The sequence below is a fragment of the Aptenodytes forsteri genome, unplaced genomic scaffold, assembly GCF_000699145.1.
Source record: "Aptenodytes forsteri isolate BGI_AS27 unplaced genomic scaffold, ASM69914v1 Scaffold66, whole genome shotgun sequence".
NCBI lineage: Eukaryota > Metazoa > Chordata > Aves > Sphenisciformes > Spheniscidae > Aptenodytes > Aptenodytes forsteri.
In genome coordinates, this window is record NW_008795131.1 from 2,012,060 (window position 1) to 2,031,004 (window position 18,945).

Genomic DNA, 18,945 nt, shown 5'->3' on the forward strand with positions numbered 1-18,945 from the left:
GAATACTCGTTACTTCGTATGGAAGGATCTTAATGGAGTCTGAGACTCGCTTGAAGTCAAGACAATCTAAATGTCTTGGCTTGACCTTTGCGATCAATATTACGTTCCAGTCCAAGTCCTTCAATGTTCCGCGAAACCCTTTGTGGCACTTGGAGCCCAGCAAAAGCCCGTGAGAACCCGGGCTGAAATCACGCGTCCGTCCGAGCTTGTGACTGAGCTTGCGCTGACTTCAGCCAACCCTTCTGTCTGAAAAGCTCTTTCTTGTAGTAGAAGTCTGTGGACAGCAACAGGAGCCGTCTCTCAAAGTATCACTCAAAAAAGTTTTCTCGCTTTCTTGAACGTTGAGGCTCGTGGATCGCTTTTGGTGGCTCTCCTCAAAGAATTAGGGCAGACCTGTGGTGGCTGGCACAGCATCTCAAGTGAGCCCAGCACCAGGAGGTGAGGAAGGTAGCACGGTTTCTCCGTGGGTGCTGTGCCAGCTTTGGAATATTATTGCTCCAAAGAAAGAGACACCCTACATACTCTATCTTTGCATGGGGTTGGCACACCTGGCAGTAAACCGTTGAGTAATTTTTGCTGAAACCTTGAGAATTGCTAAATTAAACACCAGCTTCTAAAGGAAACCTGGAACTTGTCCAGAAGAAGAATCCTCTGCACTTTATAGAGCCTGTCCGTTTGAAAGCCAGAGAAGCCTGGTGTGGTTTCTAACATTGTACAACCAAAGAAAGTTACCTGATGACAGCTTCATCAAGCACAAAATGTCTCTTCAAGGTAAAACACGTCTTGTAGAGACAGTCTTGACTTGAGCTTTCGAGCAATGGAGAATCCACCGTATCCCTGGCCGAGTTATTTTAACAGCTAGTGAGGCTGTAGGCAGATATTCACATCTGGGGCAAGGGGAGATGTTGAGGATGACACTGCCTCCTGCCTTCCGTCACTTCCTCACTGGCACTTCCCAACCCAATGACCTTGTTGATCCTGTGAGTGTTCCTTAATCAGCTTTGGGCAAAACCTGCCAGGTTCTGGTTAAATAAGCAGAACTGGCTCAGCCGACTTCTGCCTGAAGCGGGGTAGGGAGCCGCGCGCAGACTGGTGCTCCACCAGACGTGGGGTGGTCATTTCTGGTTAATGGGTTGTGACAAAGACCTAGGAGTAGCAACTTTAGCTGGTACGGCTGCCTGCAGCGTTGAGCTCTATCTGCAGTTTGAGAGTGGGGTTCCTGACTAGCCGTTATCTTCCATCCTGCCCCTCGCTTCAGCTGCTCTTAAATGCTTGTGGAGATTTGGGATTAATTGAACCTGCAGGAGTTGTGAGCCCGGAGCAGGACAGGCTGGTTGTGATGCTGCAACTGCGCTCTTACGACGGGCTAATGTCAGAGCATCTTCCTCACTCAGGCATGACCTTATGTGTATTTACCTGCTGCCTGCTTCTCCCTGGCCACAGGAGTAGCTTTGGGAAAGCTGCTGAAGAGGCCTATTTCAGGGAGCAGTTGCTCTCGTTTAAATGGTCTCACAAAACCACTGCTTTTACGCTGCAAAATGTGTAAAAACAATGTAAATGCTGCATGTGACCAGGGTGACGTGCAGAGGTGATGCTGCGGTGTGAGCTAGGCAGGGGTTTGACCATGGAGTGCAGAGCTGATGGCTGTATAAACATGGAACAAATATGGTAGCAGAGAAAGGAACGCAGCGTATTTTAGTCTGTGGGGACAAAAAGCAAAGCCTGGCAGCTGCGTTTGCATTGTTTGAGATACTTCTGAGGAGAGATGAGATCTGTTTGCACCACAGCTGCTCTTTTCCCTTTCCCGTGGGTAGGAAGAATCATTCGGCAGATTCTGTTTCTCTCCCTCTTTTTCATGTGAAAGCGGCAAACCCAAGTCTCCAGAGAACTTGTACAACCATTTCTTAATTCATCGTGTTTCCTATTACGTGGCTGTGAAAAGCAAATCCTCCGTCTCTCACCACGGGGCCTTGCAAAGCCCAGGCAAAGATAAGAGCAATGCCTCAGCAGGAGGTTTCATTTCCAGACAATGGCAAAAGCATCAGCATGGTTTGGGATGCATAATTAATGGATCGTGTGTCTCGGGAATTGCTTGCACGTGATCGATCGTGCTGGGGCTGTATGTGGAAGCACGCGTGTGTGTTATCTGTGTTTACCCAGGCCGATATCCACAGGAATTTTAATGTCATAGACCTCCAGAGCACGTAGCTGCTTTACTCCTGGGCAGAGGCCTGACCGCTCTCTGTGCACGCTTGTTAGGACAATGCTGTGAAACACAATCGTGAGTGGGTGCTGAAGTAATTAAAGTAGTAGATACTGTGTAAAGTTACAGAAATTAACGGTGATGTATTGTTGATTGTCTTTGTTTTCCTCCCTCTCTTCAGGTATTTCCCAGCCAAGATCCGCTGGACAGAGCAGATTTCAACGCTGTGGAGTATATTAATACTCTCTTTCCCACTGAGCAAGTAAGTGGTGCTCGCAGTACGGCCCTCTCAGTGTGAGGGGTAACCTGATAGTAAGTGACTGAAGGCGTGTTTAAACCCGTACCCAAGCCTCTTCTTTTAAACAGTAGCACAGGTAGTAAGACTATAACAATAATCACTTCTTAAATTCGCATCTCATGAGGTTCACTGCCATTATGTAGTTTCTTTCCACCCAAAGTGCTTGCTGCAGTAAAAGTCCTGCTTTGATCTGTAGAAATAAATTAGTTCTCTATATAGAGGTTTCTCTTGCAGTAAATTTCATAATTTGCTGCCTGTTAATCATTGGTAAATCCTCAGGGGTTTCAGCCAAATAAGGCAGGTATTGCCTGTGAAACGTCACTAGAGAGTCATCCGTGTTTGAAACCTATTGTTGCTTTTGAGATGTAAAGAACGAGATTGCCATGGGCTCACATCTGTACTTTGTCTTCCCCAAATCAGCCCCAGGGGCAGTTTTGGACTAAGCTATTGCAGAAAGGAGGTGTTTCTGCAGCTGAAGATTGGGTTGTGAGGCAGCTCCAACGTTTACCATGTTTAAGATCCTCTGCAGCACTGGCTTTTTTGGCTTTCAGCTGTTTCTAGTTAGTTTGCTGGTGGCGCTGACTCGGCTTTTTTCCCTTTGCCAGTAGTGGAGAGCTATTTCCCCTGCAGTACCCCAACTACAGCTCCGGCAGCAGCCAGGCCTCCTCCGCCCCATGCGCTGGGTGTCTGGGCTCTGCAGGAGGGTCTCTGCCAGGGAAGGCGAAGGCTCTGTCCCCGTTGTCCACTGGAGGTCACTGTCACCACAACGTTTCGGGAGCAGTTCTGCTGACAAGGCAGAGCTCGGGGCACCCTGCTTGCTCAGGGCTGGGTGGGAAGCGGGGAGCCTCTGGGACCCGCAGGGCTGCACCCTGGCCTGCTCTGTCTTTTGCCGCTCTTCATTACGTGACCTGAGGAGCCGCTAAGTTGCCGTGTGTCTCAGTTCCTCCATCTGTAAAACGAAGTCATTGCTCTTCTCTTTGTAAAGTGCCACGTGTGAGAAGGTGTTAGGTATCACAGCTGATGTGTATCGCAGTAAAAGGTTCCCCATTTCGCCTCTCTCTGTTTTTTTTCATGTTGTAGTCTTTGGCAAACATCGATGAAGTTGTGAACAAAATCAGACTGAAAATAAGGTAAATGTTTCTGCATTTCATTGCATCTCAGGTGGCGAGTAGTCTGGTTGTCACTGAGGCGTCATAGATACAGCCTTTGCACTCTAGCCGATAGGAATTAATTTGCTTAAAAGGCATGAATAGGGTCAGTCTCAAGTCCAATAGTGGGACAGAGACACAAATGACTCCCTGTAATTATAATTCTTTTTTATACTTTGCCCCTGTTGTATAATATGTGCCTTTCAGATTATTTTAGCTGATGGGTTGCAAAGCAGAGCTTTGAAAAAACAGTGAACTAAGAATCCACAAGTACCAAATTTTAGCACAGTCTGAAGGCAGAGAGAACAAAGTACCCAGAAGATTCGGTTGCTGAAAACTTATTCTGTTTGTGAGGTTAAAATAGCAATTGTAAAACCTCATTTTGTATTTTTTTTATTGCCATTGTTGGTACTAAAAGTACAAAATAAATATAAGTGTGCAGGAAATACATAAATTTGCTGTGCAGTCTGGCATTACCGACCTGAAATGATTGAGACAGCACTTTAATATGTGGAAACTGGAAATAAAAACGGACAAGGGAAAACTGACAGTATTGCTTAACGGAAGAGAAATGCAAGAAGCCCCGATTAAATTAGGAAATGGATTTTTATTTTTGCAACAGGAGTTTTAAATTATGTAAGGTAGTGATGGCCTACAGAGAGGGAGGAAAAAAAAAAAGTAAGTTTAGCATTGGTAACACCAATTTTTAATTTAAATCTGTTCTGTAGCTCAAGGTTCCCACAATTGTTTGGATCAGGCACATAGAGAATGAGTTTGACATTATAGATTCTTTTCTCCAGGAGGTTGGATGACAACATTCGAACTGTAGTGAGAGGACAGACCAACGTGGGACAAGATGGCAGGCAGGTATGTGCATCTCATCTCCGGTAATGCCGAGGGTTCTCATCTTGAAATGCTAAATTGAGGAATGGCCCTGGCAGGCAGAAACCTGCTCTCATTGTTAGGGAGGTGTTTCTGCTGCCTCTTACAGTAATGACTTTGCGAGCTGCTCACTGAACATCTGTTCTAGCCTGCGTTCCGATCACCCTCCAAAGGGAAGTGAATGAGAAATTGATTTAAAAATCAGAAGCAAAACCAGGAGGCTTGCAGTTGTGTCACTCTGGAGCTAATGATAAAACGAACAGCATTAAATAGGTACAAGCAGATTTGCTACTGAGTAAAGATCAATAAAAGGCTATTTAGCCTTTTAACTAGGTTGTTTGCTGAAGTATCCTGAGTTGCTAGTGACTAAGCCTGATGACTGACTGCCAGTTCATCTTGCATGTCTTACTCAGCTATCAGGTTTTCACTTGTCTTTTGCTCGGAGTACGGTATTGAACAGCACAGCCATGGCTGCAGTGTTTGTGAACACTGAGCTTGGTCCTCGTGTTGTCTGATTTTGAGGTATCACCCAGTGCTGCTGTATTTCCTGGGTCTGTTCTGTTTTAAGCCGGGAACGTTAATGCCTTGAATCGTCAGTCATGCTGCTTTCCTCAGTGTCAACACTGACTCATCTTTTTAGTACCAGATTTAAGACTAGTTTGCTGGGATGGGGTAGTCGTTGCCTCACCAGCATGGCTGGCTGTATTTTCCACTTCTTGCTGCAGTAGCCATTGGTGTATATTTCTAATCCTCCCTCTGCCACAGAGTCCGTGGCCTTGAGTGAATTACTTAACTTATCTGTGCCTTTGTATTGCTTTCAAAAAAACGTGAGATGCTTACCTCTCCTAGCAGAACTAGTTTAATGCTTGCATGATTGCCTGAGTACTGCTAATAGCAGTTTAATAAACTGGGGATGTGCTTGGGATGTGGCATACCTAGGAGTGGTGCTGCCTGTAATCACTGTGCAGGGATGAGACAAGAAATCAAGTGGGGAGGCATTTACAGAAATTGAGGAGGGAGTGGAAACTAGTGCAGTACTTGGAGAGTTTGGGTATGATTGGAAAGCTGGTGCTGTTGTAACCTTTTGGGCCCAGTCGAGGTGACAAATTCAGAGAAGACCACAAAAAAGTGGGATCGAGAAGAGCTGTGGGTGAAAATTGCCCGGAGTGCCTCAGGACTTGCAGGTCCAAAGGATGAACGTGGTGAGAGATGAACAAAAGCAGTGCCGAGGTCAGCTGTGCTTGCAGGGTAACAAAAGAGCCTCTGTGCTACGGAGATTCGGCAAGCTTTGTTTAGAGCTTTGCCTTATGTCTGTGCTTTCTCACTCTTTAATCCCTTTGAAGTTCTCCAAAGCATGTACAGACGGACTTGGACGGTATCCTGCTCTGAAGTACTGGGGAGGCAGATCTGTCTGTGCAGCCCTTCGTTTAGTTTGGTTGTACAGGAACCAATTAAACTCCTGTCCAAGTAAAAACCTTCAAACGTGCATGTGTATGTGGCGTGTCTGTGCAGGGCATCTTTCAGGTGGCCTGGAGCTGCAGTTAATCACAAATATTCCTGTATTTAGCTGTGAATTTTCCTGTTTTCCCTCACTTTGCTGCTTTGCAAGGTAGAAGCAGACTTTAAGACAGACACCAGAGCTTGCAGCTGCACAGACTGCATGGGCTAAGGCCAGTCTCCCAGAAGCGTAACAGTTGTTTCTTACTTTAAGAGATCCTAACAAATACTGAAACGATTCAATTATTGTAAGTGTTAGCTCTCTGGTTAGAAAAATTGTTTGAATCTGAAATGCTGCGAGCTTTTTCATTCTGCGTGTCTAATCCAAGTCCACCATTTCACACGTGTACGTGCATTTCGTATGTGAATTGCTGGAACCAGACTGTTAGAGTGGCAGGACTTGGCTGGGTCTTGAAGTTTAAAGCAGTAAAGGAGCATCAGCAAGCTCAGGCCTTGCATGTTAGCTGGCCAGAGGGACCCGCAGAGGAAGAGGTCATCTCACAGTCCTGGGGAATGCTTGAATTGCATTTCAGTTTGAGATTATATTTGTCTCTCCAGAACCAGACAGAGGAAACCTAGAAGAAACATTTGCTGTTCCTGTCACCCCCTGCGCTACTTTCTCTGAGTAGTTTATCCTGTGTGCTAGCTGGGGGAGCGAGGCAGGCTTTTTCACGTGACCACCCTGTTGATACCCGATTGTGGGGACGAAAACCTTGCTTTTCAGCTTCAGCCGCCTGTTCCTGTGCTGAAGGGTGCCTTTGTTTTACCAGCATATTCTCAGTGGAATCAAGGACGCTTAGAAATGTCAAGTTTTTATAGAGCAAGAGGCCTGGCTTCTCCCACTTGGAGAGGAAGGGTTTCACTTTCCAGTGTATGGTAAGAAATTGTTTTGAAACAACTGAAAGCAAGGTGCCTTTAAGACAAGTCTGCTCTGCTAGGAAGGGAGTCAGTGCTACTGAAAGGGGCTTTTTTCGTTATTTACCTTTTCTGGTAGTAGTTTGGTCCCACAATAAAATTAGTTTCTTTTTTCTGCTGATCTTCTATTCTTACTAAATTTGTAGGGAATTTGTACCCTCAAGACCAATATTTCCCTGCAAAATGTGATTGAAGCACACACACATGGATAGGTAGCGTTATCCTGTGAGGCCCAGGCTGAAGATCGTTATTGCATTTTATCATATTAACCACAACTGCAAACCACCCTTGATTTAATCAAGAAACAGTTGGCAACCAGCTTTCGCAATAGGTTTGAAACAAAGCTTAAAACCAGCCACAGTGAAAAGTTTAACCTTCAGGTACCTTTTCCCGTTTATAACTCTTTCTTACCATGTGAGTTGTCTATAGCCTGTAGTACGCAGTACTTGCAGCAGAGTAGCTTTTGAAAAAGCCATTCCTGTCTTTTGACGTATTTCCATCCCTTGACACACTGAGAACGGTGCAATCCGTCGTGTTCTTGAAAGTGCGTGCTGTAAATAAAAATGCATATGAACGCTGATGTGGCAGCTGCTTGAATTTCAGTGGGAGCTCAGGATCTTGTGTATTTATTGCAAGATTGGACCTGGAAGGTGTTTTGCAAAAGCCTCTTATCTTCAGTCACGTTCTCTCTTAACAACTCACGATGCAAACTGTAATCAGCATTTGCCAGAATTGCCTGACCGCGTGGTATCACAGCTAGAGGAGCCGTCTGGAGAGTAAATAATAGTTTTCATAAACATCCTTTCAATCTCTGACTTCCTTCCAAAGGAAACATAAACCTCAGATGCAGCGGTAGAAGAAAAAAAGTTCTTGTTTAAGTCAAAGCAAGCCAGGAGGGGTTTCCCTGCTGAGCCTCTGCTCTCAGTCGTCCGTGTTAGCTGTGCCCTGCCTGCCTCGGGTTTGGGTGGGGAGGCAGAGCTGCACACCCGAGCGGTTGCCATCCCTGCTGCCCTTGCAGGTGAGGGAGCACCGTGTGCCGTGGGTGCAGAAGCTGATTCAGGAAGCTCGCCTTTGGCTTTTCCATCTCCCGTCAGCCTTAACTGCCAAACATGGGGTTGGGAATCTCGTGTAGGCCGTTGGTTCAAGTGCTGCCCAGATCACTGGGACCTGCCATCAACCTATCTAATCTCTTTTTTTGGTAGCGTGTTTGGAGACCGGTGATACCAGGCAGGTTCCTAGAAGACAAACTAAGGGTATTTAGCCTTTAACAGCTTGCTTTCTCTTTGGGGAAGGGGTCGTTTACCAGCTGAGCCCGGCAAAGCAGCTTTCCCTGTCGCGTGGAGGAGCAGTGCTGCTTTACTGAGCCTTGTTGAGAGCTGCGCCTTTGCAGCCATCCAGGAGAGGGGAGCCCAGTCTTGTTTTTGAGACCAGGGTTACATTTTGCTGATCGCTGATGGTGAGGGAGTGCTGCCAGCAGAGACATGTCTGAATAGTGCTGCATGTTATTCTCCCAGTTAGAGCAATCCAAATCCCAGTCAGACCCAGTGGGGAATACGTGGTATGCAGCTATGGGAATGTGCTCTCCATGCTCCTTAAGCAAAAGGAGACCTTAGGGATAGCAAGTTCAAAATCCTAATTGCAGATCCAGCCACTGAACTCCCTTGTGATCGGGTCTCCTGTCCCGTCTGGCTGGTAATGTGACAGTGGTACTGATGGGGATAACGCTTCTGTGCTCCACCTGGGTGCCGAGATGATTGAGCCGGGTCTTCGAGGTGAACTGTAGGTATGAGAAGTATGTAAGAGTAGCTTTTTATAGTCAGTCTTTAACTTTTAAACTGTTTCCCAAATAGTCTTGATCACATACACGTGTTCACATAAAATAGTATTTAGGTGTCTGAAAAAGCAGATTCTAAATCTAAAAATAAAGTCAATCAAATAGATGTGGCCCCAAAAGAGTTATTTAAGCAGCTCTAAAGACAGGAATGCTCCCTTCTCCATAAAGCGTAATGTTTCCCAGTTCAAAGCATCTGCCTTTTTGAAATTTTGCCCTAGAATTTCCTCCAAATGCAGAAGCCTTAAAATAGTCTGGCTCATTTGGCTTCCCCTTCCTGGTGTGATATTTCAGTAAAATCTGTAGACAATACCATGAACTTCAGAAATTATCTCGCTAATGATCCTTTTATGGGAGGAAACAACAGTTGTGGGTGGAACATTCCTCTGCAGGGCGTAACAGAATTTTCCTTGGGAGTCCCAGACTTGGTCTATTTCGGATGCCTTGGGAGAGGCTGGGAATGCAGGAGCTGCCGTGGTTCAGTTGTAACTATATGCGGTTCAAGCTGCGCCTGCAGTTTCTGGGGAGCCAGTGCTATCCGATTTTTCCTCTGTAACGTTTTTCTCCGAGCTGCTGCTGAACTGGAGTCTGGGCTGACCTTGCTAAGAGCTGCAGTCCAGTTGTGGCATAATTTCCCCTCTGCCTTAGGGTAGAGTAGAAAAAGTTCCCATAGATTTTTTCCACTGAGTGTTTAACACACTCCGTAAGTTTTTATTTGTCACTCTTTAGTTGTGTTTATTGCTAAACCTTCTGCGTGGACTGGCTGTAATTTTTTTGACAGTTGCTGACATGCCGTTACTGGTGGTTTGGCCGAAGCTGCTTCACCTATCAGGCTTTTGTCCTTGTAATAAAGTAGCCTCTGCGTTTGCAGTCTGGTTTAACCCTTGACAGTATCTGTGCAACCAGGACGTGGGTGCCCGGGTCAGTAAAGGTGAGGCAGCTTCGTACAAAATCTCTCTCTGAAGGAATCAAGAATTCAAGAGGAATCCCAAGATTGGTGGCTTTATAGTTTGAATCTAAAAAAAATACTTCTTTCTGTTATCTCTGGTCCGTCTTTCCCTTCCTCCCCTGTGTGCACACGCGCATAAAGTAAATGACTGAAATTGGATGAGTAAAGACTGTGTTTTAAAGAAAAGATTGGTTTATTGCTTATATCTCCTACTATATTAAGGTCTGGCTCAATTAGTGCTAGAACAAAGTTAAGTGTTAATGAGGAGAGAAAAGGGATGTTTTCTGGGCTGGGAAAAGCCTTGCATGTTTCCCATGGCTGAGGATGCTGGTTGATAACTTGGATTGCTTTGGTTGGCTCCTGCTTCTTCGCTCCATGAGAACAGTAATTTTTTTTTTTTTTTTTAATAACTACAGCAGTGCAAGAAATGAGATGGCAGCTGCTGTGGTTAAAGAATACAAATATATTCTTGCTGTCCGGCCTGAACCCAGCACAGCAGTTGACAGTTCAATTAGCCATCCCATCCTTTGGTAACCAGTGCTGTCCTTTCTCCTTGCATGTAAAAATAAACGCCTCAGCTCTTCAGCTGTGGGGAGGCTCAGACTGCCTGCCCTGCCCTGCGTGTGCGCTGCGGTGGCTGGCAGTGTTTAAGCCTGTGGAAGGAGGAGGATGTGTCTGGCGTAGAAGAATGTCCACAGGTTATTGGGTTTGACAATGTCATAGATGGAAGTATGTGAAATACTTTTTTTTTAAATAGAGATCAGGAAACACTTTGCAGAATCAATACAGGGAGGAAGAAAGAGATGAAGATGGACGGTGAGCAGAAGAAGAGAGTGATGCGGGTGCTGCATGTGGCAGAGAGCAGTGGGGAGTATGGTACTCCCCTGCTGATGGGGTCATCCTGGCTACTCGAGTGCCCGTTTAGCTAGCCGTGTCCTGAGCTACAGGGCAGCTGGCGGATGGTGTCACTGGAGTCAGCGGCTTGTCCTCTCCTCAGCTCTGCGAGTGCTGGGTTACAGGCAGTGTCAGCCTGGCAAGCAGGGAGGTCGTTTTGTGCACCGTTTGCATAAACGTGCTTAATAAGCAGCACCGTTGCTTCAGCCTCTCCTTACCTCCACCTGTTTGTGTGGAGCTGCCTTTTTTGACTGCAGTTTAGTGTTTCACGCTAAACTAGTCAGTGCTTTCAGATCTCCTACCGTAGGCACTTTTATTTCATTTTTTTATTTATTTAAATGTACGCTGACTTCCAGACATCGGATTGCGCGCTGCTTCCTTGGCCCCAGTGCCCAGGTTCAGCTCACGTGGTTGGTGCCTCTGCTGCTGGGGCAGCACTGACTGCCTTTGCCTGAGCCTTAAGAGCAGATGGGGAAAATCACCGTAAGCTCTTAATAACTAATTAAACCTAAGTCTAGAAAATATTTGGGGGCTTTTTTGTGTCACAACCCCTGATGTTGTAGGCACCATCTTTCAATTGTATTAATTCTCTCCTGCACGGCTAAGCTTTATCTCCTGTTTTTTTGATGAATGGGTCATTATTCTGAAATATGAACAGACTAGTGTGGATTTCAATACGTTTTAAGATGGTGAATGGATGGGGGTTAAATATTGTGTCCTAAGCTGTGTTATTTTATATATTTAAAAAAAGGTCATGCCACAGATTCTGTAAGACTCCAGTCGAGTGATTTAAGTCCCATAACACTCTTTTGTAACCAGTGAATAATAAACAGAAGTTGAGCTGCCAAAATAAATCAAAAGTGAGTTTCATTTAGAGTCATTTCCCTAGTGAATTATGACAGTTGGACAATGTCCTTCCCATCTAAGAGACACAGTGAGCTTTTTCTAGCCTAGAACATGTTTATTGAAAAGGGTTTCAGGTGAATGGCATGCCAAGAAGAAATAGTGCTGTTTATTATCCTTCTGGCTACTGGCCATGAAAACTGGCATCTGCAACTGTATGAAGAGGTCAGGCATAACTTTTGCCATCTGCTGCAAAGCCTGGTTCAGGGCAGAAGCGAATCTGAGCTTGACCTTGCCTTCTGCTTCTGTATGGAAAGGTGGGGAATGTACCCTGTCGCTGTCCTGCAGCCTGAGGCTGCAAACCGGGTCGTGTTTTGTGCTGGCAAAAGGCACGCTTTCTTGCTGGTGGTGTTGAAGGCAGTGCAAGCTGCAAAGTAAGACCGGGCTGTTCCACAGCCAGTGCTGTTTGGTTTTGGTGCCAGCAAAGCGGGAAGCCCAGCCTGAAAATAGAAATCCTGACAACAGGCAGGAGATTTTTTTTTTTCTTACTGTGGATCTCTTTTTTTTTTTTCTTTTCTTTCTCTTTTTTTTTTTTGTCTTACATTTTCGGTGTGTGGTAATGTTTATTCCAGCTGTGCTACCTCTGTGCTTACGGCAGGTGAACTGTTAGCATTTCCACTTAGAAATCCCTACTTGTAGGGTTCATGGTATGATTGTCCATTCCCCCACCTATGTTTTGCCTCTAAGGGCTCAACCTGAACATGAATTCATCTTGCAAAATCTGATGCAGCTCGAGTGGTTGCTAAACTTGCCCTCCATGGAAGTCAGGCGTGGCTCTGATACTGCAAATACGACCGAAACGCCGCCTGCGGTATGCAAACTCATCAGCAGACAAATCGACTGGAATCCCTCGGTCATTTACAGACTTCCCAGGCAAATTTAGTGTGCAGCACTCCCAATCAACAAAAACAGGCGGCTCGGTGCTGGAGCGGAGGGTGAGTGAAGGAGCGGGTGTGCGTCACTGCCTCCAGCAGCCAAGGGCAGTCAGTTATTCGGTGCTGGAGGAGAGGCCCTGCAAGATGAGGTGTGTCATGGGCACAGGGAGGTGCAGTAAACAGCTGCAGTCAGGGTATAAACAGGATGTGAAGGGCAGAGACTCACAGCTTTGCTATTCTGAAATAAAGAAGAGTGATAAGGGAAATAATAAGTGCCTGCACGGGGGAGTTTTTCCTGGCTTTTTTTCCTGGGCTGTGCGTGGGGGAAGGCTGTGGCTGTTCACCTGCCAACATAGAGCCTCGTGATGAAGCTGTAGTAACCCACCATGAAGTCAGAGCGTGACAGAAAGGATTGAAGGGCAGAGACTCACAGCTTTGCTATTCTGAAATAAAGAAGAGTGATAAGGGAAATAATAAGTGCCTGCACGGGGGAGTTTTTCCTGGCTTTTTTTCCTGGGCTGTGCGTGGGGGAAGGCTGTGGCTGTTCACCTGCCAACATAGAGCCTCGTGATGAAGCTGTAGTAACCCACCATGAAGTCAGAGCGTGATGAAGCTGAAGGCTTGCTTAAAGGCAGCAAGGCCGCTAAAACCATTGTCACTTACAGCACATCACCACCTTTCTTCATGGTGCAGGCACCAGTGTGCAGGGCTGGGCAATGCAATAAAAAATGACACCTCAGAAGGGTGTTGGACTAGCACAGGAGTGCAGTTCGGGAGTTAAGCTGCAAGGTTTCAACCAGCAAACCTGGAAATTGCCTCTTGCTTCACCCTCTGTGTCTGTCAGTGTTTGTGCAGCTATTCAGAACGTGGGGTTTGATTTCTAAGCATGATTTGGGGGCTTAAGTGAAGGGGCAATAGTAGCAATTTTAAGCTTGGTGCAGTGTTGGACATAATCTGCTTTGTGGATTTAAAGTGTCCTGTGCAGCCTTAGTGGTTAGCACTGGAGCTGATGACAGAAAACTCTCTTCTTTAGTGACAATTGTAGTAGTTATGTAGTATTTGATGAACTCCTAGGGTAGAAATCTGCTAAAATCAAAACCAAGTGTGATGAGCCCTTCAGGTTTGTCTGCTCAGGGAAATTAGCTGGCACAGCTGCGGTGCGATGTTGCTCTGCTCTGACCGGCAAGCCCTCTTGGCTTCAGCTGCAGCGGTTTATCCCTAGCTGTAAAACTTCAGAGTTTTCTCTAAAATGAAATCAGACTGAGAATCAAAGTATATTTCCACCCTTTCTCAATCTGGAGGGACTCATTTGTATGAGGTTTTAGTGGCAGAAATTGTTAGGCTGGTCACAGTGTGCAAGGGTTTCTTTGAAATCTCTGCAGCTGAGACTCCTTGGAGAATTGGGGATGGGAACTTATTTTTAGTCGTGGTCTAGATTTTCATTGATCTGGGTTGTAAGTGTGGCGGCAAATGAAAGAAGCATTAACGCTCTGTATTCAAGAGTGGGGACCGATCCAGGAGCGTTAAATTCTCAGCATCCTGACCACAGCCCAATTTGTAACATTAAAAATACATTTGGATGCTGTGAATTTGGCAGATGTGTCAAGTGTCTATAAAATGCTTAGTAGAGGGCAGCTTTCTGATGTGAGTAATAACATCCAATTGCAAAACATATTGGCTAGATTCAAATAAAACTAGCACGTTTCTAGCACAACACCAGTGAGCATATGGAAACTATCGAGGTATTTCAACCATTACTGGGGACAGAACAGTGTTAATTCAGTTAGTCCCCAAGCTCAGGGTTTCCCAAGCAAGCAAACTTCCTCTGAAAATTTGCTTTTTCCCCAGTTAAGCGACGTTTTGTAGTAACACACAGGCCTCTCTTAATTCCTGTTTGCGTATTTCCTAGTACTTCAGTATTTGCTTGCACAAGAGTCCTGGCAGGATGAATAAAGAGGTATTTAGAAATCAACACACCCACTAATGAGACACCGCTGACTGATGGGAGTGATGTGACAGGGCCGACCTAGGCTGGGAGGGGGAGGAGGAGGAGGCTCTGTCCGTCTGCAGCGGCTGTGGGGATTCGGAGAGACTGACTGTAATTCACTGAACTGGTTTTTTTGCTTGAGTATTGTTGCTAGTGCTGTTTCTGTGCGTGTTAATGTCAGTCTGGTACTGTAAATCGCTTTTTAAAGGATGCGTCACTTCAAAATGTAATGAATTAGATGTGGTCTTGTCCCACCTCTCACTTGGGTTAGTTTCTTTCCTCCTTTTGCTGCTTGCAAGATCTCATGTAAAAAGGTGACACAAGTGATGATGTGCAGGCTGACCTTGAAAGTTGCTTGGGATAATGCCAAGTGTCGTGGTTTAACCTCAGTCGGCAACTGAGCACCACCCAGCCGCTCGCTCATCCCCTACCCCCCCCGGTGGGATGGGGGAGAGAATTGGAAGAGTAGAAGTGAGAAAAACTCGTGGGTTGAGATAAAAACAGTTTAATAATTGAAATAAAACAATAATAACAATAATTATAATGTAATAATAATAATACACAAAGCAAGTGATGCACAATGCAATTGCTCACCACCCACCGACCGATGCCCAGCCAGTCCCCGAGCAGCGGCCCCCCCGGCCAGCTTTCCCCAGTTTATGTACTGAGCATGACGTCCCATGGAATGGAATGTCCCTTTGGCCAGTTGGGGTCAGCCGTCCTGGCTGTGCCCCCTCCCCGCTTCTTGTGCACCTCCAGCCTGCTCAGTCGGTGGAGCATGGGAAGCTGAAATGTCCTTGACTAGTGTCAGCACTGCTCAGCAACAACTAAAACATCGGGGTGTTATCAACATTGTTCTCATCCTAAATCCAAAACACAGCACTGTACCAGCTACTAGGAAGAAAATTAACTCTATCCCAGACGAAACCAGGACACCAAGTAAAGCTGTTTTTTAGGCAGTCTTTTTCTTAGTGATTCATGGTTTAACTCTGCTTCCTATTGTTTTATACTGGTGTGTTTGGACTCTTTTCCTGTTGCATCTCAAGGTGAAGAAGGTTGAAGAGGTGTAGCCGATTCCTGTGCTGTGTTTTTTCCCTCCAGCTTTGGAGAATCTGATGAAAGCCCGTGCAGCTCGCTGTCTGCCCAGCTTACCTGGGGTCTGGCTGTGCGCTAAGGAGTTGAGTCTTCCAACTCCCGCATGTGGCTTCTCAGTCTCCTGCGTTTCATCTCTGCTTTAAACACAAGAGCAGGGGAGCTTCCTCTGCATAAATACAGGCAGGCTGAGAAATAGGGGTGGCTAAAAATACATCATGGTCTTAAACTGGAAGATCCCCCTGTGTGTTCCCTGCCAAGAACTGTGTTTTGGGTCCCTGCTTCTGTGGGCGCTGGGGTTCTAACCGGTGCTACGCGTGGAGCTGGGCAGTGCCCCGCGGAGGCACCCTGCCATCACACCCTGCCATCGCCTGCTTCCCTCGTGCAGCCGGGACGTGCTCCTGAACCTGTGCCGGGGCAGAGGATCAGACGCACTACACTGGAGGAGAAGGAAGAAAGTGATACGTAACCGAAGCCTGTCTTGTATTGAGCGCTCTGTCTAGAATCTCTTATTCTGTTGCTGGTCCTGCCCTCTTTGCTAAATTTACTGTTGTCAGAGCTGCTGGGGTACCCCAGGGACAAACATTACTGGAAAAGCCTCTAAGTAGCCGTGGCTGCCGGTCAGACACTGCTGACCGATGGCTCTGCCTCTCTCGGGCAGTCGAGCCCTATCCGTGCCATATTTCTCAACTAGTGCCTGATGTTCGGGGACCTCAGAGGTTGCATAAAGTTTAATAAATAGTGCTGATGGGTTAATTGTAGCTTGCAGGCTCAGTTGTTGATTAGAGTCATATGGTGTTTTTCCAGTACATTGCAACCTTAATTTCAACATCCTTGTTTCAAATAACCACAACAGATTATGTATCCAGTCTCTTTATTTATTCGTGGTCCTCTGCCCCTGCAATGAACTGCTGTTTTAGGAAAGGAAACACAATAACTTTTGTATGCCATTTGGGGGTGCCTACATTTACATGTTCCCCAGTTGCACTAATGAGGAAACCGATAAATGAGTAATGCAAGGTGAACCCTGCGTCAAGCAAGCCACAGATGTAAGATTACTGGATGTCGTTCGTCATGTAAACCAGTTAGGCTGGAATAAGAGCGATTCCTATTCTCTTGATATTGTTTTTGTTTTAGAATTTCTGTCCAAAATAAACCTGCTATTAATAAAATAACAAAAGCAGTAAGAAAATGCTTTTAAAATTCATGATTCACTGTCTTAAAGGGAGCAGAGCGTGAAGGAAATGCATTTTCTCCAATATACAGTGTAGCCTTTAACATGGCTGTGGTTTCCCCTCTCGTCTTTTACAGGTGAAAGAATAATCGTTACATACATCAATAAACTTCTATATTACACCTTCAACAATTAGACCTACTTTTATGCCCTAGGTGTGAGTTTCTTATCCCTTAATAATGAACACCATTTATCAAATATGAGGCGTTTTCTTAAAATTGGTGTTTGTATTTCATTGGTTTTGCTCTTTGCTTTACTCTGTCTTTACAGTGACCAGGAAGGTGGTGTTTTTCCATTATTAGTTTTATTTATTTCCTTCCTCTACATGTAATATTTTACTTTCAGATGCTGCAGTTGGCATGTTACAGCCAAAAAGGTTTCATGGGTTTCTTAAGAACCGTAAGAAAGTTTAATTGTAGACTTTGTGCAAGAAGTATCACCTTTAATTCGGTTCTGAACTTCCCATCAGATCTACCTGACAGTGCTCTCCTGACTTAAAAATACAGATTTTCACATAGTGTTACTTTCAGCAAATCTTACATATGTTTGAAGAAATGTTTTCATCTCTAAATGTAAATTATATAAAAGCCAAACATGTTGATGAATTAGTGTGTTCTGGCTCAAATAAGGAATATGCAGCTCTTTTTTAGGAGAGTAGCTAAAGATTTATGTCTTAATGGCTAAGCAAATATTTGAAAGCGAGTTTTAAGAAATGAAACAAGTGTTTATGAGCAATTCTGGTTTACTCAAGTCTGTTAAGTTTGCTGTTGAGTTCTCTGTGGGTGTTTTCTTTTTTTTTTTTAATAGTTATGGAAACGTATCCCCTTCTCTAAGAGATGCGATACAGAACTCGAACAGAATGGCAGCTGCTGTTCGGTCTCTCCCCCACATCCCAGCCATGTTATTTTTCACAGCAGTGGGAGACCACAGTTTTTTAATTCATCAGACGGGGGCAGAGCACATGTTGTCTCATTTGTGTTTTTCCAGAGTCTGTAAGGAGGTAAAAACTACAAGTGTCAGGACCAGGTGGTGACACAAGTTCACCTCATTTTTGGCAGTTTTAAGTGTACGAGAACAAAATCCCATTTTACTTTGGTCGGTGTTCCAGGGGCAGTTTTTAGAGGGGGAGTTTGCCCACTGCTGCGTGTGCTGGTTTTCACCGAGCGCAGAGCAGTGAGCAGCAGGAATATGTTCTTCAGGTGTAAACTAGTTTCCTGTAAGTAGTCTCTGCTGGTTTTTGTCACTATATTATTAAATAGCACCATGACCTGTTAGAGAAATAGATTGAGTGTGGTTTCTTAACAGTGAACAAAAAGAGAAACTGCTGTTACGTGGGCAGCTAGAAATCCTCTTTGGGGCCTGGTTTGGGCTATTATCTGAGGATAAATTATGGGCAGTAACTTTGGAAAAGGTCCCTATATTCAAGTAGATGATATTGTGTCTCATGAGGAAAACAGATAAGACAGTTTTCCCTTTGTGGATAAGGATTTTGATGTAAAACCTGTAAGACCTGAGATGGAAGTCCTCACTGACGATATTGTTTACTCTGAACTTGGTTGCTGAAGGCTGTCAAGAACAAATGGCTTTGAGCTGCGTATTGATGCTCAAAATAGCAACTCAATGCTCTCTTCCTTGGAGAGCAGGTTAGGGATGCCACCGCCAAGTGAAAGGATTGCGCCGGATGGCTGGAAGTCTTAGAGTTTGCCTTGGCAGCCATGCTAAGAAGAGCTGCTGTGGCTATTGTCTGAGCATATTTCTGCATCTGAAAAATTAACCCTGCAGAGGGGAATGGGATCAGAGATGTGTCTAAGAAGCATACGGCTAGTTGGGAATTTGGGGTGGTCCTGCTGCGTGTCTTCATTGCTCTGTTGTGCTGCATGGTGTGTAGGACCTCCCCAGGCTCCTTACAGCTGATCATAGAATCATAGAACAGTTTGGGTTTGAAAAATTAACCCTGCAGAGGGGAATGGGATCAGAGATGTGTCTAAGAAGCATACGGCTAGTTGGGAATTTGGGGTGGTCCTGCTGCGTGTCTTCATTGCTCTGTTGTGCTGCATGGTGTGTAGGACCTCCCCAGGCTCCTTACAGCTGATCATAGAATCATAGAACAGTTTGGGTGGGAAGGGCCCTTAAAGCCCCCCTATTCCCACCCCCCCTGCCGTGGGCAGGGACACCTTCCGCTAGACCAGGTTGCTCAAAGCCCCATCCAGCCTGGCCTTGAACACTTCCAGGGATGG

The 18,945-nt window shown here is 45.5% G+C and overlaps 2 protein-coding genes across 2 annotated transcripts in view; one reads left to right on the top strand and one right to left on the bottom strand.

Annotated features, from left to right (window-relative positions):
• The window catches only part of FAM57A (family with sequence similarity 57 member A), a 6,064-nt gene extending 5,316 nt beyond the window's left edge, over positions 1-748 (bottom strand). The window contains exons 1-2 of the mRNA XM_009278338.1: positions 733-748; positions 193-274 (exon numbers count right to left, since the gene is read on the bottom strand). Of these exons, the coding sequence (XP_009276613.1) occupies positions 193-274; positions 733-748 (98 nt within the window). The remainder of the gene's footprint in view (positions 1-192; positions 275-732) is intronic.
• Positions 749-902: 154 nt separating this feature from the next.
• VPS53 (VPS53, GARP complex subunit) overlaps positions 903-18,945 on the top strand; it is a 71,335-nt gene continuing 53,292 nt past the window's right edge. The window contains exons 1-4 of the mRNA XM_009278339.2: positions 903-980; positions 2,385-2,465; positions 3,582-3,631; positions 4,450-4,516. Of these exons, the coding sequence (XP_009276614.1) occupies positions 903-980; positions 2,385-2,465; positions 3,582-3,631; positions 4,450-4,516 (276 nt within the window). The remainder of the gene's footprint in view (positions 981-2,384; positions 2,466-3,581; positions 3,632-4,449; positions 4,517-18,945) is intronic.